Below are 24,068 nucleotides of genomic sequence, written 5' to 3'. Positions count from 1 at the left end.
AGAAGATACGCAAGTGTTGTGTGCATCTCGCTGCCAGGACCAAGATACATTTACTGATTCTACCAAAAAAAGATCTTAACCCAATATGCTTAGAAAGCTCACTTTAGTAAAAGTCGTATATGGAAACACTTAAGTCCAAAACCAGCAAGTAAACATCTAAATTGTAGCAAACCAAGCTGTGGTGACAGTTGCAGTCTTAAGAGAACAGGTAAGAGGTGCTAGTGCTTCAGTCATCCCTTCCTCCTCCAGGAACAGAGAGGTTGTAGTAACAACACAGCCCTGTGGGGCAGTCTAAGAGTAACACGGCATTTAGATACAGCGGTATTTGCTATAATTATTGATTACTCTGACACATTCCTCATTTGTGTATCAGAAGACATGAAATGATACTTGGAACCATTAACCTTGTTTACAGAAGGGGAGGCTTTGGCTGCCAGAGTGCTGTCAGGAAGTGATGTGGTAATGTAATTTAGTTGTCTTAACAGGCCCTGGTGTGCAGAAAGGGTCTCAGGAGCTGCCTGTGCCTCCCTTGCCCCTGTCCTGACATTGCTTGACTAGTGGTGACCAGTAACAACCCTGTGAGGTGGGGAGGAAGAGGAAGGAATGAATATTCTTGTTTGGATCCTGAACTGAGTCACTGTGGGGCTAGCTGAATGCTGGTGCTGGCACAAAGGGGGGTGGGAGCAGGCCTGCTCCCAGGGGTACTTGCTCTTAAGTCAGATTTTAACACTAAATGATGCCTTCATGATCCTGAGCAGCTCCTCAGCTCTGCTGCAGAAAATGGAGCCAGTAAAGCCCTTGTCTGTGTCAGGATTGGTGCTGGTGGACAGCTGTGACTTGTCTCACTCCTAACCTTGGAAATATTTCCCTGGAGTTCTGTGAAATCTTGGCTTTTTTTTTCTGAAATGCTCTGAGCTAATAGGTGGAAAAGTGGAAAAACAAGGCCTGTGCAGATAACTGACACGAAGTGAATATTCAGAAGGATTGTTTGATCTAGATAATGCTATCCACTACCTGAAAAATCCTTCCACCACATAAAGAGCTTTTGTGTGTGTTCTCGCTGTCCCACGGCGTTTCTCATTCTGAGCATGTAACCAGCTCTGCAGTCCTGGCTCGCTGAGTCATTGCTTTTCCCTGTGCAGCCCCCACAGCAGAAGCTGGAGACATCCAAAGCCTCCCTCACCCAATCAAAAGTGCTGGAGATGTGTGGCTCCAAAAATAGTGACAGACTCAACCACAGCAGCACTTCATTAGCATCAAACGTGCTCTTTCCTTCAGCTGCCTAATAAAGTGATATGTAATTATAAGAAAGCATCCTTTTGAGAGGAATGATAGAGGGATGTTGGCTTTCTCAGGGAATTGGTAATGAGATGCAATGCCTTATTATCTACAGACACCTATTTTTACCTATTAGCTTCCTCTGCGACATGACCTGTGGATTCAGTCCTGCTCAGAGGGGCTGTGTCCATCCCTGCAGCTGCATTGGTTGGCGGTCCTGGGAAGGCAGATGATAGCTTTGCTTTTGGGATTAGGATCCTTAGGAGAAATTGAGACATACTTGCAAGGCAAAGTACTTTCCAGTGCTGGGTTGTAGAGAATGTTCCCTTTCGCTGTTTAGGGGATTAAGCAAATAACGCCAATATACAAATATCAGTGGTTCCTCTGATTTTATCAGCTATTACTCTGGACACATGAGCAGCTTGGTCTAAGAAATCTAAAATTGCACAGGGGAGTCATGTAAACCCCATTACGCTTTCTCCCACCATTACTGTCCTGATGCAACAAGTCACATAAATGACATAATCCTGTGAGGAGCTCCTGCTCCTATTCTGGTTTGGAGACAGCATCTGAAGCTCCCAGTGTGGGATGTGAGGATGCAAGCAAAGGGGAACTATTAACCTGTTAATTTGACTTCTCCAGTTCTCCTGCATTACAGTCTGCACTAAGCACTTGACAACTCATTGTTTAAGCAATTAGAGCAATTAAATTCGTATTCTTATAAGGATATTATTCATCATAGTTCTCATTATTTTTTTCCCCTCATTGTTCAGGAAGCCACTGATTGAGCAGAGGGAGCCAGTCCCACCGGCTGCAGACAGCCTTTGCACTGAGTCACACAGGAGGGCTGGGCTGTGATGGTTCTCTGTGAATAACACTCCTGCCAACAACCAGCCAGGACATTTCTTCCTTGTTTAGCTGCTTTTTCATTGCTTCTTTATTGTTCAGGGGTTTTATAGATCACACCAGTTTTGACCCTCTCACAGATAAACAGTTAAACCCCATTTTTGTAGCTGACAGCCTTTTGGGGCTCATTTTATTCTGGTTCCCCCCCCATTATTTTGATGTTTATTTTTCTCAGTGGAAATGACTTGGCATGATAGATTGTACACACAGCCAGCAACTATGACCTACACATACTTCACCGTATACCAGAATAAACACTTACTAGTGGTAACAATGCTAAGGAAAGAGAAGTGTGGGAGTCAAAATATTACTTGAAATTAAAGCAATTAGTTTTTCTTTCTCATGTGACCCTGAGCAAATAACTTCATTTCAGTGAAGTCAGTGTTCACATTCCTGCAGAACAGCAGAAATAATTGCTCAGATCCTGTCTCAAGAAGAGTTTTAAACTTCTGCAGACATACAACTTACAACAATGCTTTGAAGTACATCAAAGAATAAAAAAGTCTGTGCTTGGATGACACCGAGGAGGGAACCTGCTCCATCATTGCCATCTTCCCCTACTGAAATGATATCAACATTTAATACTAAAAAATAAAAACAGTGTGTTGAAGACTGGCCCAGGTACATGAGGAAAGAATGTTTTCACAGCCCCATGTATCAATTGTCATTTTTTTTGCAGAACTTAGTCCATTAGATTTGTACAGGACAGCACAGCTAAAAGATTTAGCATCTTTAGAGTGGTGACATCCTGTGTTTCTCCATTTTGTCCAATTAGCAGCTCCTGGCATTTTGCCTGCAATGACCATAATAAGCAACTTCTTGTAGTTGACATACACTCTGCACATTGGCCTCTTGACACCCAGTGGAGGTAAAAACTGCCATTATCTGTGCACAAAGATAAAATGATTTATTCAGTCCATTGGAGCAAGTCAGTGGGATGCAGGGAACCACCCAAGGACCACCAGGAAAGGCTTTAAACCTCATGAAGAAAATAGACTAAACCAGAAGCAATTACATCTTCATCTCTTTTGTCAGCCCTACTTGACACAGAGGTTTTCCACTTGCTTGACAGATGCATTTAGGATGTAATTGTTTTTAAAATTAAGGCTTTCAGATCTCACCATGTGCCACACATGGTATCCTATTGTTCAAAATGCCCATTTTCACACAAGGAAATAAATACAAAGATAAAATGTACAAAACCAGTCCAGGCAGCAAGCATATGTGCTCAATATACCAGGGAGGAAGGCTGGTTTTCAGAACAAGGAAATATGAAGACCCTAAAAAGAATGATGCACCCTCAAAATGTGTTATTGGAAATGTTTAGGTAAAACCAGTGTTCAAATTACTGGTGTGAATGTCTTGCTAAGCTGGAATGAAGATCCGTTTCATGGAAATTCACAGAAATTGGTGGGTAACCATAACTGTTCCTTAAAATAAGCACAAAAAGACTAACAAATATCTCTCTAGAATCAGAGAGCTGAAACAATGACAGGCACATAGCAAAGCTTCTGTACATTGCGCATTATTCGCATGGCTTCCCTTGAGGCTGACACAGAAAGTGCAAAAAGGGCATTTGAAATCTGGAGCTTTGTGTTTGTGTGAGAGATAAAACCCAAACACGTGCACATGTCAGGGACAGAGGGAGAAAGGAAAATGCCTTTTTGTGTCTGCTGATGCAAGAGGAAACTTTGAGAGTGCGCTTTTGCTGGTTATATTTGTCAAAACACTGGCCTTGGTCAAAGCACTGTGCAAAGTCTGAGCTTTACTTAACCCAGCATTCTAGGAAAGAAGACTTTTTCATGCTTCATAAATAAACAGGACTTCATCAAGACCATGTCTAGCACCATCATGTAGCACAGGCAACTCAGTAACCTCCAAACTGGTCATCAGCTTGAAACAAAAGAATTAAAATAATACAAATAACACCACAACTATTGGGCTTACATGAAATAACAGCTGATTTCACAAGCACCTGAGCTGGGTGCCCCAGCATGAGCTGTCTCCTGGGGATTTGTAAGAATACTCATTAGAATTTCTATCATTCTTCCCATCCTGTCACCTCCAGCTGCAACTTTTCATGTCATTCAACTGGCCACCAAACCAAGCCTGGGCAGACTGGATCATCAAGCCTGAGAAATGGCTTTTTCATGTGTTTGTCATGCACAATCAACAGCCATATGACAACAATCTGGAGGAATGAGCACAACACGTGTCATGTAGTTGCTGTGTTGCATGTGAATGGCTGGGCTGATTATTGGGTCTATTTGTGACCCAATAATCCAATGAAGGCAGCAGTGGTGGCCTCCAAAGAGTCAGCTGGCTGCAGATGACTGACAAATAGTGCTACTCTCAGTTCTTCATCGATTGATTGCTCATGGAGTTATTTTAGTTGAAGGGCAATTAACTGTTCTTCATGGTTTAGCTGTAGGGTGCTTGTGATGGTATTCTTTTTAAAGAAACACTGCTATGTTGTGAAGCATAAAGTAAAAGGTTTATAAAACAGTTCCAGAAAAGAGTGACTTTTACCTGTCAAGACCAGGATTTTATTAGCAGTTTACATTTCACTGCAGCATTTAGAAACCCAACTCTGCAATGTTACAAATGAAGGAACTGTCTTACCTGCAGCACATGAAAAGATTTTCAACCATTGTGGATTTTTCTGGGGGCCAGTCCATCGCAAGTCTGTAGAATGATGAATTATTTGGCCTTTACTGTTTCATGCCATCTGGCTGTAAGAAACAGAGGGAAAAACAGGTGAGTCATAGTGAGCATTGGAATATGCACCTCTCACAGAGATCAGCAACATCCCTTCCCTAACAGAGCCACAGACAATACCTATATCCTTTTTTGTCTCACTCACATTTATATGCTATTAAGTTGTTCACTTGCTATGTCTTTATTGTAATTGTTTTTAAGAGTAAAAAAAAAAAGTAGATTATTGTCCAGAAATTATGGGAAAGAGATACTGGAAAAACAAGAGAAATATTTCTAGATAGAAAGGAAGAGGAGACAGGTGCTCTGGGAAGAGCACTTTGGAAATGTGGGCTCTTACAGCTGCAAAACCACACCACACAGACAGCAAAATTGTTCTCCCAGAGCAAAAGGCATTCCAATTTGCTGCATGGTTTCAGTTCTCAATTAGTGGCTTTCAGTTTTAGGTTTGTTTTGAAAGCCTGTCACCATTGAAGAGAAAATCAGGATAGACTACAGCATTTACTAAGGCCAGGGATTCATTGACCTGGCTTCCTTTTCTCAGGAAAAACGGTAGTTAGTGCAACAACGCCTGTGAAAACCTGTTCCTTAAGACTTCACAGGATCTAGGAACTTACCTGTGAATTTCAAGTAAAAGACAAAGATAATAAAAACACAAAAGCCACTTAATTTTAAAAATTCTCCCTGAGAAACACTTTATAAAGTGGACCTTGTAATAATATATACCAATCGTATAAATCCACCTTGTTATCTTTAGATTTTTACAAAATTGAGCAGGATGTTGTAGCAGACTTTTCTTCGTTATTTTTTTCCTCATTTCATTGCACCAGTTTTCAGGGAGATGGAATTTTAAAACAGTACAGAACAGCTGTATTTAAAACCTACCTATTTTTGGGTATTAATAATGAGTCTTCTGAGACATTAGAAATTCAGAAATTCAGGACAACCACTGAGGGATCTGTTGAGCTCCCAAACACTCTTCCTCACTGATGGGCAGCATTTAAATACTTCCCTCCATAAAAGGCTACTTGCGTTAAATTCTGGAGTAGGAGAATGAGACATGAGATTAGCAAGAGTGATGCTAAATGCCAGCTTGCTTTGTTTCTGCATGTGAAATACCACAAACAGAATTGAAGCCCAAGTTGTTATTTCATTTACAAGCACAGCGTGAGTCAACAATATCGTACAGCTGCAAAGCAAAGATGATACCAAGGCACTTAACAGAAGTATTGCACAGAAGACACAGGAATCTGTCCAAACCATTTCACACCAGTAAGGCTTCATCTAAAGTACCAGCAGCTCAAGAGAGATGTGGAAAAGTTGGAAGAAATGCCAAAGAGCACAAGAATGATCAGACTTCCAAAGGACATGGCCTAGAGAAAGTGGGAAAGGATGGGGATTATTTAGTGCAGACGATGGGAAAAGACTGCGCATCGGTGGAAGGAAATAAACTCTTCTCTGTGCCTACAAAAGCTGAAATTACAGCAACACAAGTTTAATTGAGCATTAGGGAACTCCCCAGCCATAATGACAATTCAACAATGGAAGAGATTGCAGGTGAAGCCTCCAGACAGGACAAGCGTGCGTCACGAGTAGTGTGGTGATAGCTTGGCTCACAACACAGGATTGGATTGCCTCTAAGAAAACATTCCAGCACTTTTATTATGATTCTGTATTTTACATTTGTTTCATGGCCAATTCAACTAAGGCTGTTTTTGTGAGGTAGGTGATTCAGACTCCTGTTTCCTATAATAAAATGATCCTTATTCATGTTAATAAAAACTTCTTTTTATTTGCTCTTTCTTCCTCAAGCCTACCTTGCTATTAGTCAGTCTTCTTCAGCAATTATTGCTAACATATCAAAATGAGAAAAATGTGACTATTTTTCCTTTGCAATTAAAAGCATTAAAAATTAAAATACATTTCTGAAGTTTGGCATTATTCTATTTCACTGTCATTTGTTCTTTTTCCTCTGTCAAATACTCATTTTTTTCCACTTCAGTCCTAAGTTTTACTTAAAGAAAAATGTAGAAACTGTATTTTTTAATCACAGTTAGTGTGCCATGAAATGCGACTATTCCTTGCTCGCAGGTCTTATTAATGATGCCATTTGGGCTCTCTAAATAGCAAGTAATGGGCAGAGAAGCCAGGATTCAGGGTATAGAAATCTAGTTATTGCAGACCACATAAAAATAGCAACTATTTCTTCTGTTTCACACATTTCTTGATGCCACAATGGCCATTAAAACTGAAACTGCCATGTCTAAATTAACAGAAGGATGTACAGCAAAGCCTTAGGATGAAAACAATTTCCACCCTATGTTACAGCTGTTAGTATAAAATTAAACTGGAGGGTGAGACTATATTCCTTTAAACTCCATTTATGTGAGTGCGAATGGTCAATTCTAAGTACAAAGAGTGAATTTTCATTTTCAGCTCACAGGACCATGAGCATCTTCTGCTAAATCTCAGTAATGGTGACGGGCAGAGAAGCACAAGGGCACATTCTGCTGCAGGTCAACAGACCTGCACATCAAGAACTTCATTCCAGATCCCGGCCACCACAGGCAGACATGACCACAGCAGTTGCCCCATCTGCAAAAGATCGGTTTTCTGTACAAGTTTATTTAAAAGTTAAGGGGTTTATGTCTTCAGCTTGATGATTTGCGTCACAAAGTTATTCTAGTCTGTTTTTTTTTTAAGTTACACCATCCCCATAATGTAGTACAAGACTTCTTTGTAGTCACTGCAGTACCTCTGAATGCTGCATTGAAGTTCCAGCTGACATTTTCTGGTGACTTGCAGAACAAAAATATTTTTTTCCCATTATATTATACAACATCTTCTGCAGCAGATGCAGACAAACTGCATTATATTTGCTGAATTCATTGCAGGGCCCTACCATAGAAAATTTCATGAAGAAAGCTATGTCAGCATTCCATGCTATGGAAGCTCATGCACTGTACAAAATGCTGGTAATTCCTGAATCACAAGCACCTAAAATAACTTAGGAAATCTTACATTTACTAGTAATGATTTTATTTACCTGAGGCAGGATAGGACACATTTATCAAGTTTACAGCATTAGACTACATCAATACCTGATTTTTAACTTTGAATTGCCAAATCAATACAATTTAGAAGAACTCAAAATAAGCAAATAAATAACTATACAGTGATAAATACGCTCTCAGATCAGTCTGGGATGTCTTCACACAATATGGCTAAAAGGGATTTCTGAAACGTTGGCATGGCACAATCTCCAGTTTACAGTTCTCCACTTCTCCTGCTTTGCACTCAGGGGCTGCTCAGGTTACTTACCACACAAAAACACTTGTATCAGGATCCTCGCTGGGAGAAACTGGCCATCAACCCCAGTCCAATGACAAAAGCAGCCTCTGGACAGTACATTATTTAGCCATGCAGCTCTTTCTGTGCTTAGTCTGGTATGAACGTACCCACAGCTCCACATCCTTCTCTTTTAGCTCTGAGTCAGCTCCTTACTCTAATACAAGGCCTTGGTTTGTATTTCAAAGCAATTAGTGGATTAGATCGACAGCTATATCAAACCCTGACTCTCCATCTGGGAGCTACTCTGGCAACCTTATTCCTCTGGGATAAAGCAGTCCAGAAGGCCTTGGAAAGAGCATGTGAGAGCTGGAGACAAAGAATTTTCATCCTGGGTTACCCAGGCTATGGAGCAGACCTTTGGAGAACAACAGCTACATCCAGAACACGGCCACCTCTACAAAACACAGCAAATCCTTTCTGTTGACAAGCATTCCTGGCATGAGTGGTGCTTGTGAAGTGAACATCCCATTTTACCCTCAGCTCTGCTATTTGTATTGATTTTGTGGAAGATACTCAAGTAGTACCATGACAGTACTAAAAAATCTGAAGACAGAAGTTGTTTTAAGTGTTACTCCCACTAAAACATATACACACTTTGTGTTTTTCTTCCTCTATTCCAGTCTGATGTGAAGAATTAAAACAATGTACAACTCCTACTCTGGTAACACCAGTCGCTATTTTGCAATGAAATATTGTGACTAATCTAACCTCAGCATCTTTCCCACCCCTCCAAAGGAGGCCTTGCTAGCACAGCTTATCTCAACTGCAGGAACTCAGCTGCCTTGTCCCACCTGCCATAAAGACTTTAAATCTCAGCATTGACTCACTTTGGAGCATTAGCATCCTGCAGGAGGTTCAGGGTGATTTCATATCTATGGATATGTCCATCTGCAGCCGCTGTTGTCTGTGTCATGTCTCGACCAAAAATAACAGATGCCCATCAATGGGCTCTGCCTTACAGAAACCTTTAATACCAAGTCTCTGTACTCTCCCTGCTCAAAATCACACTCTCTAGCACAAATAATATCTATTTCTACAATAAAAGCAAGCCTGGAGACTCCTCAGCTCTCCAATACATGAATGGCAGTGATATCCCACCGAACACAGTGTATTGAGCTCCCACACAGACACACAACCAACCACTCATATGAATTTACCTGAATCTGATGTTGCCTGAACCAGCCTCAGAGGTAAAACTACACAACTGTATGAATGCTCACGCAGCTGAATCAGTGCTATAAAGACACTTTATGTGGGTCATAAGTTGAGCAATGGTCCATTACACGGAAAAGATGCTTCTTCCCAACCAGATTTAATAGGATGGAAAGCACTGGCCGTAGATCTCATTTTGCTACAGCTCTGAATACACTTTTCCTCCACTACCACAGCACATTCGTTGCAATGCACCAATAGAGTAAATAATTTAATCTGATCAAACAAATAAACGCAGTGCTCCATCCCCGCTCGGCTGTGCAGAGTCATGAAAAGCAGCTGCTTGCAATGGGAATCCCCACAGCAATTACACACTAAAAATACTTGACATTTCTCCTCATGTCCTTCTCATTAACGTGCTTCGTCTCACAAGCGTGTGCTCTGCTGAACGCTGCGGGCCAGCCGCCTGTGGCACTCGGTGCTGCTCTCAACCCGGGCTGGAGGTCAGAGGCAACCGGGTGTGAAATCAGACTGGTGGGAAACGGGGAAGGGCACATCATGATGGCTAAGAGAGGCTTGGGGAAAGAAGGGTCAATTTTAGCTTAGATCTCTTTTTTTTCCACACATACTTTGGTGAAGGGAACCTTTTTGCTTCACGTCTTCTGGAATCCTCATTACACAGATAACGCATGGATTTTAATGGACGTACCTGCTTGCTCACAAGTCCTTTGGGAAAAGGCCCCTGGAGAGGTGACAGGATTCCTTCGAGGGCAGATGAGGGAAGGAAAAAGAGGACGTTCTGGAAAGAGAGGAGGGCAGTCAAAATGCAGGGTGACCAGAGGCGTCAGGCAGGGAAAAACTACCGTGAGGAACACGAGGCACCAAGAGGGATCAGTCCTCGATGGAATAGGGTAGCTTCAAAGGGACCCTGGCTATCCAAGTTGGGGCTGAAGAGGGAAACTGATGGGAACAGCCCCACCGTCGAGGTGCGGCGCTTGAGGGAAGCGGCCTTTGGGTGCAGGGAGGTGAGGCGCTGAGGGGAGCCGCCATTCCGCGGGGCAGAGGGGCCGAGGTGAAGCGCTGAGGGGAGCCGCCATTCCGTGGGGCAGAGGGGCCGAGGTGAGGCGCTGAGGGGAGCCGCCATTCCGTGGGGCAGAGGGGCCGAGGTGAGGCGCTGAGGGGAGCGCCCAAGGTGCGGGACAAGGCGCTGAGGAGGGCGGCACCGGAGAGGTGAAGGAGGGCGCCCAAGGTGCGAAGGAGCGGGACGAGGCGCTGAGGGGACAAGGGGCGGAGCAGCGGGGGGCGGCACCGAGGGCCGGGCCCGGCGGGAGGCGGAGCCCCGCGGGGCCGGGAGGGGGGAGGGTGTATTGTTCGTCGCGCGGTGCATGCCGGGCCCGCCTCAGCCCCCAACATGGCGTCGCGCTGTCACCTGTGTGTGTGAGGAGGGAGCGGGACGTGGTGGCTGCGGGCGGGCACGGCGGCTCCCGGAGCTCCCCGTTCCGCCGGTGCCGCGGTGGCAACGCGGCGCTCCTCGCTGCTCCCCACCGCGCTCCGGCTGTCCGGCACCCAGGCCGCTGGGGACCCGCCAGCCCCCGCCCTGCCCCCGCCATGGGAGGGTAGCGGCACCCGCCTCGCCTCAGCCCTGCGGAGCCCACCCGCCGTCCGCGCCATGGGGTCTCCGGCGGGCGCCTCGGCGGCGGCGGCCACCGACTCGGCCCAGTGGCTGTCGGTGAAGGAGGAGACCATCTTCCTGCACGACGGGCTGATCCGGGTCACCGACCTGGCCGAGCTGCCCAGCGAGATCATTGGGGTGGCCGAGCCCGGCGACACCGAGCTGGAGGTGAGCCGGGCCCGCGGCTCCCCGCGCTGAGGAGAGGGACGGGGCATAGGGTCGAGGCAGCGGTGAGGAGGATGCTCTCGGGGGAGTGAGGAGGACGGCAGTGTGGGCCTGAGGCCAGGAGGATGGTGCTGTGGGGCGGGGGAGGGCGCAGGGAGGATGACTAGGGGAGGATGGTGGGACCGGGATGGAGAATGGTGGATGCGGGTGCAGGGTGAAAGCTCTGGGCTGTGGGGCCGAGTGGTATTGAGGCAGTCTGTTTTAAGTCAATCTTAATTTATTTCAAATAACGGTGAAAGTGGAGCCGGGCAGGAGGGTGGTGAGGTGCTGGTGAAGATGGAGGATGAAGTGTTGGCACTACCTCCTTGTTTTGAATCAGCAGGGTTAGGGAACCCGAACCCACAGTCATGTATTCCAGTGTGGCCTTTGGCCCACTTATTTCTATTCATGGTTTTGTACCTTTTTGCCGTTACTTTCAGCTGGTTTGTAATTAATCAGCCTTACAGTAAGATACTGAGGGTTACTGGGGGGTGTGGGTGCTTTATTTAGGCTGTTGACAGGGATCATTATTAGAGAGCCAGGAGGGCTGCTGAGATTCATTCCAGCTTTTTTTACCTTCTCAAAGCTGCTGGTGGTTGTGGCTGCAGGCAGATGGTACGGCTGCTTTATCTCATGAGAAGCCGGTGAAGGACTGAATGTCACCGATTGTAGGTTGCATCTATTTTGTAGACTGCATTTTTTTTTTCCTCCCTGTGTGCCTCCCTTCTCTTCTTTCACCCCGCCCTCTTCTCCAGCAATGTGGCTTGCAATGACACAGGGTCTTTGTCAGAGGAGCTGAGTGGTGTGAGCTGAGAGGGGATGGTTCAGCAGGAGCTTTATCTGTGTGCTGTTAGGTCAGGAGCATTTATGCCGAAAAACCCTTTAGTGAGGCTTTGGCTGCTCACTGTTGTGTTGCTATGAAGAGCCCGTGAGCCAGCCTTGCACTTCTGACAACATCGTTGTTCGCCTCATGACGTGGAATCTTTATGGTGTTTAGAAAAACTTCCCCCAGCCTTATCTAGGGAAAGATATTTTCCTGCTGAATGTGCGTTTTCTTTTCGGTGTGATGTGACATTGGGATGGGAACAGGAGCTGCTCCCATGAAATGGATGTTGGCAAGTATCATATGAGCAGGAAAAGAGACTTTTAAGGTGGATGACTTATCTCTGTGTGGAAACGTGGAATGATTCCTGGCATTCAGTGCAGCTTGTATTGAAGAAAATATTGCAATTCTCTGCATAGTTCTAGAAGCAACATATAGTCTTATAACTGTATCAGAAAAATACATGCTCCCACAGCATTATTTCTGTTATAGCCTAATAAAGGAAGATATCCTTCAAAAATCCAAATAAAAATCTAAACCAAGCCTTAATCTTAAGATCTTGCAAGCTAGGCCAGAAGTATGTTCCAGCATGAAGCTTGACACACAACCTACCTTGACAAACACTTCACCTCTGGAGAATTTTTTGTCAGTGGTAGGAATGTCTGTGAAACTATAATTATTTTGGGGGAGATAGGGATGGAATTAGTGTTACAGTGGCTTGTCCTTTGTGACACTTGTATAATGAGTGTTTCAGCAACCAAATGCCACTGATTCACGTAATTCTTCCAGTTCCAGAGATTTTTTTTCTGTTGTTCATTTTTGCAGCATGAAACTTTCAAATAAATAAGACTTTTTGCTGTGGTGCTTACTTTGACCTATAGCCTTAAGCCACAGAATATTGAAGCATTTTATTCCCTTCCACTGAAAGAATTGATGACTGCAAGTGACATTTTTCAGATCCTGTCTGTACAATAGTTTATAGGTGTTGGTATCAAGGGGGCAGGGTTATAAAAGTGACATTTCAAGTGGTGCAAATGTAAATTATTCAGCTCAGAACTTTTCTCTGCTTTTTAAAAAATTATTATTTTCAATAAAGGGCTTCCTTTGTAAACTGGCATGGCTTTGAGGAGCCATTTTGTGGAAATAGGTGCATACATCTTACTGAAGTGTGGCCATGCCATCGACTAATTCACTGAGTAGCTCATTTGCACTGGTTCTACTCCTATGTGCAATGTAATAAATATATTTGAAAATGGCCCACATTGGAGTCTCTTGGGATATGTTATTGGACAAGGGTAGGAGATGCTGCAGCTGCTGCTTTGATTAGTAAACTTTTCTAATATACTTCTTGTGCTTCATCAGTGGTGGTCAGAACCCTGACTGAATTTCTGATATGATGTACTTAATTAAAGATTATGGTACAATGAAATGGAATATTTTCTAGGGGACAGGCAGATATTCTGGCCTAGTTTGTTTGAATATCCCTTAAAAGAGTTTATTGAAAAATGTCCATGTATTTGGATGTGTTTCCTTTGTCCTTCTGTTCAAAGGTTTTGTCTATAGAAAGAAAAGCAGAGGAAAAAAGTGTTATGGTACTTGTATTATAACAGGAGAGGCTTATGAGAACTTATTATTTTGTTATCTTGACTCCCATACAACTTCTATTTTTTCACATCTATAAATATATGTATATTTTTCCTTAATGGTAGGTTATGAAAGTATTAGCCTTCCCTTTCATGTGAAGGTAACTTCTAGGAGTATCTTTAAAGAGTGGTGGGGAGGGTTGGTTTGGTCTTATTTTTTATGATGTAAGTGATGTATGGCAACTTAGACTGTCTGTCAGTATATTTACAAAGAATATGTGTGATCAAAAAGAAAGGGGGCACTTTTTTTTAATTTGATGGATGTTTGTAATGATGCACATATAAAAGCTGCTCCTGGTATGGATTTGCCAATAAAATCTTCTAGTCAAGAGAAACCTAGATTGGTTAGCAATTATGCAAGCTTTGCACCTTTAGTTTAAAGCCTTTCACACAGAGAAATTACTTCTTTTAAAGTGCAAAGTCTTCTGCTTCTTGGAGATAACCTGAGGTGAGTAACACCTGAAGATGTTGCCATGACATTTCGTCCGGTCTCTGCCCTGGATGTCAGTGCTGCACCAGAGGGACAACCATATGGAAGATGAGCTGTTCTTTAATGTGCTACAGTGGAAACTGCAGCACTGCCAGAATCCTCCCCACAAACATCTTCCACAGACAGGCACTCCTCGGAGTGGGGCAGGAGGGATGTCTGAAGGGGAGGTCCCTTAAACCATGCAGTTTCAATTCAGCTAACTAGCGATAGGCTCAGTTATATTTTTCCACAAGGAAACAAGTGGGAAGAAAGACAAATCTTCAGTATATAGTCACAGTATAAAGTAGAACAACCTTATGTGTCACTCCACTTAACTTGTAAGCACTCTACTTTTTACATAACAGCCTAACAGGGAGAATTTGGAGATCTGTTCCTGCTGCTCTGCATAGCCTGGAAAAGTTCTGAATAGCTGACTTTTTTTTTCTTCCTCTGATACATTTTTAACATGAAGGTGGAAGTGTAGCTCCTACCTCAGTAGCTGCCTGCATCATGTATATGCCTGCCCTCATCTAATGTTTTGAGTCTTGTCAAGCTGTTATTGTAGGGCAGAGTATGCGATGCCCGCTGTGGGCCATTGTTCTGCACCACAAGTCCTTATTTATAATCAAATGTAAAGGTAAAAAATAGGATAAAATTGAAAAAAATGGTGTTCTTTCCTCTTCCCTCCAGTATGGTCTGGGCTGGCCCTCGAGGGAAAACCTGCGCAACTGAAGTCCCGTGCTCTTGTAACAGCATGTGCCAGTCCTGTGTGTTTTCTGGCAAAATAATTTAGACTTGAAGGTATCTGCTGAACTTGAGGCTTTCACCCATTTTCCTCATGGAATAGAAGAAACACTTTGTCTGTTTTCCCTGACTGCTGAAGGAGAGAGCAGTTCTCTATAATTATATAGGTCAGTGCTTCCCACATCTTGCTGTTGTGACCTTACTTCCATCTACAAGCTTCACCTCTGTCAAGATAAAAATCCCTAATGCCGGCATAAACAATTGACATTTCACTAAGTGGATGACCCCTCTTGGGGTCACGGCCTCTAGCTTGGGAACTGCTGATCCAGGCATTTATGTTGGCCTTGTACCTTTCCTGGTCCTGCCTTTCGCAGCCTCTTCCATTTCAACTAGCCCAGTATTCCTCTTGGAAAGTGTTCGTAGCTTTCAGAGTAACACCGGATGAAGCTATTTCTTGAAGTTAATTCTCCACAGGAAGAGAACCTTACAAATGTCTGCGGTGCACAGAAGTTGATGACAGTCGGGCATCACCAGAAGTCTCTCACTTGCCCTTTGAGAAGATTCTGAAATCTTGATGGCTTTTCCTTCAAGCTCACTTTCATTAGGTAATGTGGAAACCACTGATATTTTGTGATTTGATCTCCAGCAGAGTTGCTGTTGTTATCATCAGTTGTCATAAAATGACCTGTTTGGATTTGTTAAACTTGTATAATACAGACTACCCTGCCTCTTGGCTTTCTAACTCCAAAGTCATATCCTAGTAGAGAAATACTAGAAAACTTCTAAAGGAGGATTTTGCGAATATGTTTCCCAAATATAATTCTTACTGACTGATCAGGTCAGTGCTCATCTTTCAGATGTTTAAATGACAAAGGTTTTACTTCACCTTCCACAGACGTTTTCATCTACTACTTAAATAAGAGCCAAATAAATACTTTAATGAACAAATAAAGAAACACTTTCTTTTAAACACAAATTCTGTATGTGTGTTTACAGCTTATCTGTACTCTCTAATTCATCCCAGATATCAAGGTTATTTGGTAAATTCATACAGTTACAAAAGATGTTTGTTACGGTGTCGTGTACTCCATAAAAGATGCAGGTTTCTTAGTGCTTATTTCTGAGCAAGTGATTACATTTCTTTTGCTGTCACAAGGGGAAAATAGCTCATGCTTTTAGCTGAGTTGTTACAAAGCTGTTCTGCCATACACAGCATTTGAACCAGTTAAATGGTTAAAGTTTCTTGAAGCAGAAAAAATCAGTTTCAAGAACAATCTTGAAACTTGTAGTTTTCAAATGCAGCACCAAAAGCTCAATATAAAGTATTCAGCAGCTACTAAGAACCTGTAAGACTTCAATATCTACAGCATCAGGATGAAAACGTTTGCATATATTTATATATTTTACTGACACTTGGGTGTATCAAACAAAAAAGCCTTATAGAGGGCTTAGAAAAATGTTTTGAAAGAAACCAAGGCGGTGTTTGCAGTAGGACAGCGTCCTACTGTGTGGCTTTAGAAACTGCTGGAAGCAGAAAGGATTTTATCCCGCACAAAGTGAAAGCCTGGCAGTATGTGTACAGTGTTGTTACGAGAGCAGTGTATGTTTTGGTGTATATTTCAGTTTTCATGGTACCTTTAAAACTCAATTCTGGTATTTCTCTCATAGAATAATCTATAAATCTTATAATTCAGTCTCTTTTTTTTATAGGATTTTATTTGTATTTCTGGAGACAAAAGAGTCAAGTACACAAGTAATGCTCCCTATATGTTAGCTTTGTGGTGCAAGAGGAACGAATGACCTTATAGCTGTAGCTTGGCACTGAAAGTAACGTGGTTAAATTTTTTCATGCCACTGTTAAAGACACTCCATGATTTTGAGGTTGTTTCTGGTTTTCTGGATGGTTTCATCCTCTTGTGAGATAGGAATAATGTTTAATACTCAGGGGGCTATTACTGATCTAGTTGATACTGGTTAATGTACCACCACCTTCAGGAGGCTGTGATCCTTACGTGTGAAGTTCAGCTAATTTAATTATGTAGAGAAAGAATGAAATGCTATTTTGGAGATTTAAAGGCTTCCACTTGCAATATGCAACTTAGGAGAAAATACACCTTTGTGAACAGCTTCATTCCTCATCAGTCCCCTATGTAGTAGAATTAAAACTGATCAGTGAAACCACCATATTCAGCCCAAGACTGTTGTTGAAGGTAGGATGCAAGGAGAGCTATTGCAAAACCTTCTTGTTCATGTCTGTTGGTGGCCATGTGTTTCCTTCTTTCTTTTCCATTCTGCCTCCTGTTCCAGGCCAGGGAACTGATCTAAACCAAAAATGTAGCTTAAAAAAGCCCCCTGGACAACCCACAGGCACTACTGTGAGAGCCAGGGAGCGAATGAGGAGGGGACAGGAATTTTAATCAGAGGAGAAAGCTGCCTTTCAGTGGCAGTTCCCATTTGAATTTACTCTGTCGTCATAAAACCTCAGGCTAAACTCTTCATGTAGACTAGGGTGTCTTAATTGTAGAACATCCAGTATTTATTAACAGTAGAGAAACACTTTACACTGATAATAGTGGATGCCAGTGACTGCTTTCTGCAGCAGTATTGCCAAAAATGTTGTTTAATGGAAAGAAGTATCTGGTTAAGGTCATGTAGTACAATGAAATAGGAAAAAAATTAGGTACAGCAGGGATGATGACATTCTGCCCATAGCTGATGATTTAAAATGAGATAACCTTTTGTGTCTCTTGATGTTGAAGATGTTAATGACCAGTTTGAGTGATTGAACTTTGCATCAGCCATTTTCTAGTTAAGATATTTATTAAAAGGGATTGAAAATATTAAACAAGGAAATTATATTTAAGGACCAGACACTGCAAAATTAAAGTCGTGACAATTAACTTTTTACTAACACATTTTTTAATTAAATGCCACCTCAGGCTGTGAAGTGTGAGACTCTAAGCACCAAAATGTTTTCCAAGGTAGTCTGTGCTAACCAGAAGTAAGCAAAGTGGAGAAGAGGCAGCAATCACAGTCCCGGTGTATCCACTATTATTGCAATGTGACTGAAGAGTAAGTTCCTCATTTGCAGAAAGTGTCACTGTGATGTTTACCCTACTTAGGAAATCGAATATAGAGAAAGCTCTTCTTTAAAAGTGGTGTTGTTTTTAGTTCTTCGCCTCATTTTAGTGTCCTGGTTATAGCAGAATTTATACTGAAAAAGCTTGCTTACATGAGAATTGCACTTTGTGCGCTGGCATTGCATGTTTTCTTTGCTCATTAAAGTTATTCTTTAAAGCTCTACATTTCTAATATAAAGGTTTTTTTAATAATATTATGGATTGTTCTTAAGGAAAACATTAATAAAAAGCACCAAATGAACTATTTTAACACTACCAATGAACAATGAATATTTTTTTCTCAATGCTGTTTACATTTGTCTTTATGACTATGCTATCTTAACTATTTTTCATGTCCTCCTTTTCATAGGATGTTAATCTACATTGGTTTTGTAGCTTGGCTAGTTATCTTTTGCTAATTCTGAATATAATCTGTATGTTCAGATTCTGTTTAGTATTCTTCCTCTAAGCATATGCTTTGTGTTTTTAGCCTGACAGTGTTTCTGTTAAGCTGCTATCTCTGTTAGAAATTGTCTTTTGAGATGTAAGTACATTCTTGGGTAGCTTGTTTTATGGCAAAGCAATGTGGTTGCTATATTCTTGTCATCTTCTTAGATTCTGTTTAAACCTTGTTAGTAAAAACGGATTGGTGCTGTGAAGTGATTATTTACTGGTTCAGGTGACTGCTTGTGATGTATGCTGGCTTTTGGTTCTGTGCTGCTGAGATCTCCCTGACTGTTGTATAGGTAAATATTGAGGCAAGGTGCCCAAATACCACTAATAAAAGGTTGCTGGAAATCGGTTCTGAATCAGAGCTCAAACTCAAGTGTAAATGGTGAATCTGTGCTTATTTTAACAAAGAGAATGGTCAGATCTAGATAGCAGGAGAATAAACTAATTTGGGGGGAGGAGGGGAATATGATGATTAAATTTTGCTGGGGGATTTAAAAAGGGAAATTTGGCTGAATGCTCCTGCTTAGGTAGCTTGAGGAAACCCTCTTTAGTGGTTGCAGCCTTGGGCAAAAGATGCTCAGGGTGGCTGGGTGAATCAGCTGGGTAAAGGATGGGGAAGCCCTTTCTGATTCAGTCTTTGCACATGTTGTTTTAGGATAGATTTTCTATTTCTTCACCCTGTCTTTTAGAAACCCTGGTAGTCATGTTGTCTATTTCACAGTTTGTGAATAAATGTGGTATGTTGGTGTTTTTCCTTCTTGCATTGTATTTTATCTTGCTTTGACTTCAGATAGCTTCAAGATAATAAGCTTTGCCTGAAGATACAAGAAATGTGTGGTCAGTGTGCTGAGAAAACCTTGGCAAGGGCTGGGATTCCTTTGTGAAGTCTTTAGGCTCTCCAAAGGGAAGCCGGATCTATAGCACAGTCCAAGTGAAGCTCTGTCCTTAGCATTGGGTTAGAAAGGCATGTGTTTTGCTAACCAGAATGGTCCCCTGGTGTGCAGCAAGTGTCTGAACCCTGAAAGCTCCCGAGTTGTTTGTCACAGCCAGTCACTGTGAAATCTTGGTCCTGAAGCTCTTTTTTGGAGGTAACTCTGTACTTGCCTTTAGTTTGTAAATTGTCTTTTGAGGAAAACACGCTTTAACAAAATTCTTTGAAGATTCCTGTATAGAAGGTGACCTTACACTGTTCTCCTTATATCCTGTTACTATTTGGAAGTGCAAATGCCTACTTAGACCTTCAAATGACATTGAATGGTTAAGTTTTTCACTGGTTTCATAAGCTGTGTATGAAAGCTAGATGGTGTAAATGGCTTTATTTTCAAAAAGCTAAGTCCCATTTTGAAGCCGTCATCTAAATCTCTTGGATCTAGTATGCTTCATAAACTGTTAACCCAAATTAGTGCATGTTTCCTTTATGAAAGACCAAAGCACAACACTCTTGACAGTTCCAGACAGACCATACTATGCTTATAAAGCAAGTTATAAACTGTGAGCTCAGTGAGAAAATAAAAGTTCCTCAGGGAAAGGCTTTTCATCAGCATATCTGCAAATGTTTGACACTAACAATTTGGTTACAGCTTTGTTGGTGAGAACCCACCACACAGCACTGGTAACTTGAAGGACACTGAAGTAACAGTCACCAGTTGCAGGTGGAACTTGGTCTTTGGCTGTGTTTGCAATTGGGCTGAAACAAAGCAAATTGCATGTATTTGAATATTCAAACCTTCTGCTTGTTACTGCATCCTGGGTACAGATTTGGCTCAAATTCCTCATGAGGCTGTACAGAGCTTGGGAATTAACATAGCGGTGTGCTTATAATTTAGGTGGGTGCAACTTCTTGGGTTGAATTGCAGGGTTCTGCTGTGTTCAAAGGAAGGGGAGAAGATGATGAACAGCTCCCTCTGCCATGGAAGTACAATCTAAAAGGGAAAGCCAACCAAGCATCACAGCTTGTCTTTGATGGTGTCTGTTGTTAACATAGCCAAAGACTACAGACATGTTTTCTTCAGCATTTAACTCTCAAGATGAAGGCACAAATCCTCTTTTTCCTCCATCTCTGCAGCTGTTACCACTTCGCTGAGGATCTGTCACATATTTAGGTTAGTTCAAGAAGGTCAAAAGCAAACTGGTTTAGAAAGTGATTGCATCTACAACAGGAAACAATTAAGCTTACTTCTGAGACAACAGAACACTCAAATTAACATGAGGTAGTTATTTTAAATGTATAATATGTGGTTTAGGGATTAATATTCTTAATCTGTCTGAAAAAATAATTAAAAGAGGTTCATTAGTTTTAACAAGCTCAATGCTAACATCTATTCAACTGTAATTATTATGTGAATTACTTTAAAGTGAACTTTTCATGACTCTAATGGTAAATGTTCTACTGAAAAGCTGTTTCACTGACTTCAGGAAGGGTGTTTGTTGAAGTGGCAGATGTGAGTTGGCCTGGAGCATTTTACTAAGCTTCAAAATTCTACAATTAGACATAAACATCTATTTCGTATTCTGTGTGACCATTGCCTACAATAAAAAGAAAAACTCCAAACCGAACAACCCTGTACGAAATTTCCTTTTGCATCTCTTGATCTTTCACGTTCCCCTTCCCTTTTTTCTTTTCTTTTGTAATGAAGCTCAGGAAAGGGACAGCTTTACAGTGCGAAGATGGGACAAAGAAAGTGTGTTTGGTGGATGAGATGAGGCATGTGCAGGCAGAAGCCCTTTGGATACTGGATCCAAAGTACTGGAAAATGTTTGGCTCGTTATTTTCCTTGAGGTTGCAATTGCTTCAGTGACTTTGCTATCTCGGCTGTTGTTCTATGCTGTAGGGAGAAAAATTGTCTGTAAATTACTTAAAATTGTGAGTTCTTTCAAGTCCCAAGCTGGCTACTAATGCATAAATGTGTCTTTCTGTTATGATTTATTTGTTTTCCGTTGTTCCAGCTTTGTCTCCAGTTTTACTTAGAAGTGCCAAAAAGGCCCCTTTCTTCTGTCTGAAGTGATGACGATGAGACTTTTAGTTTTTTTAAGCTATGGCAGCAGCTGGAAGTATTTTAAGAAAGGTGCAGCTAAGTGTGATATGATAAAATTGAGGGGAAAAAAACAGGGGAAAACAACAAAAGTCTTACTCCATTTTAGAGAACTGATTGGTTGGTTGATTTGAAAAGCTCTCCAGCTAGAACATATGCATTCTTACTGCAGAATATTCTTGACCTGTTAGTTTCTGTAGGAGGGCCCCTGGGACTCTCCACCCCCTTAGTCCTTTTGAAGTTCTTGGTTTTAGAAAAAGCTTTGGGGAGGCAAGTCTTTATTTTCAAAGTTACTGTTTTGTCTGTATTTTTCTTTACAATCTAGATTACTGTTGGTTTACCATCGCGATTTGCAAATCTCTGTCAGCACTTCTCAAGCCCGGGCTTCAGTGGCAGCGCTGACTCAGCAGTAGCAGTCTCCATACCACTTGCATGCTCTTTGGCCTCTGATTTAAGTTTATTCATGCCCAGAAATGTAAAGCAAAATATCCCACAATCTGTTGGAGAGGAGAGCTGGTCTAGAAATCATACTACGTCCATATGTTACTACTTTTTTCCCATTCAGAAAATTAAAACCTATATAAATACCAATTTTTTCGCTCCTTTCAGATACTAACATTTGAGACCAAGAATCCGACGGAGCTGGCTGAGCGCTTGCGGTCGGTGTGTGGAAACCAGAGCAATGCTTATGCTCGGCTGCTGGAATACCGCCTGAATGCCCTGCGTGGACTCTGGAATGCCCAGCGCCAGCTTGCCTTGGAAGAGCAGCATGACCGGGAGAGCTCAGGGGATGAAGAAGCTCTGGCCTTGCTCAAGCGGCAAGGCTTGTTACAACAGCCTGAACAGGCGCCGTTTACTTCACGGATGGGGCTTCTGTTGGTCTTTCCCCTCATTCAGTCTCAAAGTAGAACAGACCCTTCTCTCTGTAACATAACTGCTGAGGTGCTGTTGAATTGCCTTCGAGACTGCCAGCCTTTGAGTTTGACTAAGGAACCAGCTGACTGTCTTAACGGGATAGAGTCTTTGCTGTGCTCCTGGCTGGAAGACACTTCTGCGTCAGGCCAACAGATTCCATATAAGCAAAAAGAAAACGCTGCTGCTGCCCTAGTTGCCTTGGCTTGTGCAAGGTAAGGAAGCTGTACTGATGTGACGTGGTGTGGGTGGTGCTGTTAGTAAGTGGTTATGTTTAACCATAAGAACCAAATATGATGTGACCACACCGCTGATACTAGTTTTTGTTTTTTTCACTAGTCTTTGTCTTTCTAATATTTAGATTTTGATTTGGAAAGGGTGGAACTGATAAGCTAAGCATTGTGGGTTTGTTTTTTTTTTTTTTGGCATGTGTCTAGCATATGTAAAACCAGAATTATCTAGATTGGGAATGCCTCTTGTGCATATTACTGCTTCTACTGCAGTGATCTGTTCTAGGAATGGTTCCAAATGTTTTTATCATGGAGGAAAGTCGCCCCATTTTTCTCTTTGTACTGCCCCATTAATCCTGTAGCTTTTTCACCTTCATTGGGCTGTAGAAGACATTCCTGCCAAGTTTCAGGGTAATTAGGTTCAGATTTGATTTCAGTCTTGCCTATTAAACATCTGGAGGCCTTTTTCCATTTTGTTGCCAGGGAAGAGTTTGACCAGCATAGGTTGAACAATGCTGTGTGCCCTGCATGGGTTTAGCACAGCATCAGGTTATTGAGGATGAAGTAGCTGTAATTGCTTTTAATAAAAGCTTACTCTTTTTAGGGGATGGGGCTTGGGGAGAGGAGGAGGAATACACAAAACTTAGCTCTGAAAACTGTATGAATGTGAGTCTAAAATCACTAGTAGCCTTTTGAAAATCCAGCTTTAATGTTTCTTAGATTGCAGCCTTGTCTGTCAAGTTTAACTCTGATTTAAGATGTTGAAGTTCTCAGGAGATGTCATGATTTGCTTTAGAAATGGGTTTATTCAAATGTAAAACACTCAATTTCTAGTGTGCTTGTTCTAATGAAGTCGATGAGAAATCTACAGTTCGTGGCAAACTCTTCTGCATTGACAACTGCCTTATCTAAGAGGCAATGTACTTGAACATAGCTCAGATAAATTGGATTTGATAAACACAATCTCATTAATTTTTTCCCCAGATGCCAATTTTTAGGAAGTATGGGATGTTCTTTTGCAGCTGAATCTGTAAAAGAGCTAAATTTCAAATAGAGCTTTTGAAATGAAGGTTGATCTTATATTTTCTTTGGAAATCTGTCTTGCATTGCTTACAGAATTGTGATATTCCGATGTGCTCTGTTCACCTTTGAAAGCTTTAAATTTTTCTTTTAAATATGTAAGTCATGTTGGGTACCATTATAAAGAAAAAAGCCTGCAAAATGAGACTATTATTGAGATTCGTATTTGCAATCTTGGGTGCTTCATATTCCTAAGAATAAAACAAGAGGGTAAATATTGCTTTAAATAATTTATTGATGTGCTTGAAAGTCTTCAGTGTTACTTTTCTCTGGGATGAGGTTTAT

At 41.9% G+C, this 24,068-nt stretch overlaps 1 protein-coding gene and 1 long non-coding RNA gene across 9 annotated transcripts in view; one reads left to right on the top strand and one right to left on the bottom strand.

The window, feature by feature from the left end:
• Window positions 1-2,938: 2,938 nt before the first annotated feature.
• Window positions 2,939-10,232, bottom strand: LOC133276023 (uncharacterized). 2 transcript variants are annotated; one of them, XR_009745758.1, is made up of 3 exons: window positions 10,112-10,232; window positions 5,785-6,272; window positions 2,939-4,916 (listed from the first exon to the last, which is right to left on the bottom strand). It is a non-coding gene; the product is annotated as an uncharacterized LOC133276023 (long non-coding RNA). The 2 variants fall into 2 exon arrangements; XR_009745760.1 differs by lacking the exon at window positions 10,112-10,232 and having other exon boundaries at window positions 2,939-4,190; window positions 4,807-4,916; window positions 5,785-6,441.
• Window positions 10,233-10,769: 537 nt separating this feature from the next.
• The window catches only part of HECTD4 (HECT domain E3 ubiquitin protein ligase 4), a 71,030-nt gene continuing 57,731 nt past the window's right edge, over window positions 10,770-24,068 (top strand). For 6 of the 7 annotated variants that reach the window (XM_061466419.1, XM_061466418.1, XM_061466416.1 and 3 more), the window contains exons 1-2: window positions 10,772-11,242; window positions 22,171-22,688. In XM_061466419.1, coding sequence (XP_061322403.1) covers window positions 11,072-11,242; window positions 22,171-22,688 — 689 coding nt within the window. In that variant the 5' untranslated portion in view covers window positions 10,772-11,071. Of the gene's footprint in view, window positions 11,243-22,170; window positions 22,689-24,068 lie in introns of all 7 variants that reach the window. The other variant, XM_061466421.1, reaches the window with a different exon arrangement.

The sequence above is a fragment of the Pezoporus flaviventris genome, unplaced genomic scaffold (genome assembly GCF_033815535.1).
Source record: "Pezoporus flaviventris isolate CSIRO_AGI_PZ_B2104156 unplaced genomic scaffold, CSIRO_AGI_Pfla_v1 ptg000041l, whole genome shotgun sequence".
Classification (NCBI taxonomy): Eukaryota; Metazoa; Chordata; class Aves; order Psittaciformes; family Psittacidae; genus Pezoporus; species Pezoporus flaviventris.
Note: the sequence above shows the minus strand (reverse complement) of the source record. Positions and strands in the feature narration are given on the sequence as shown.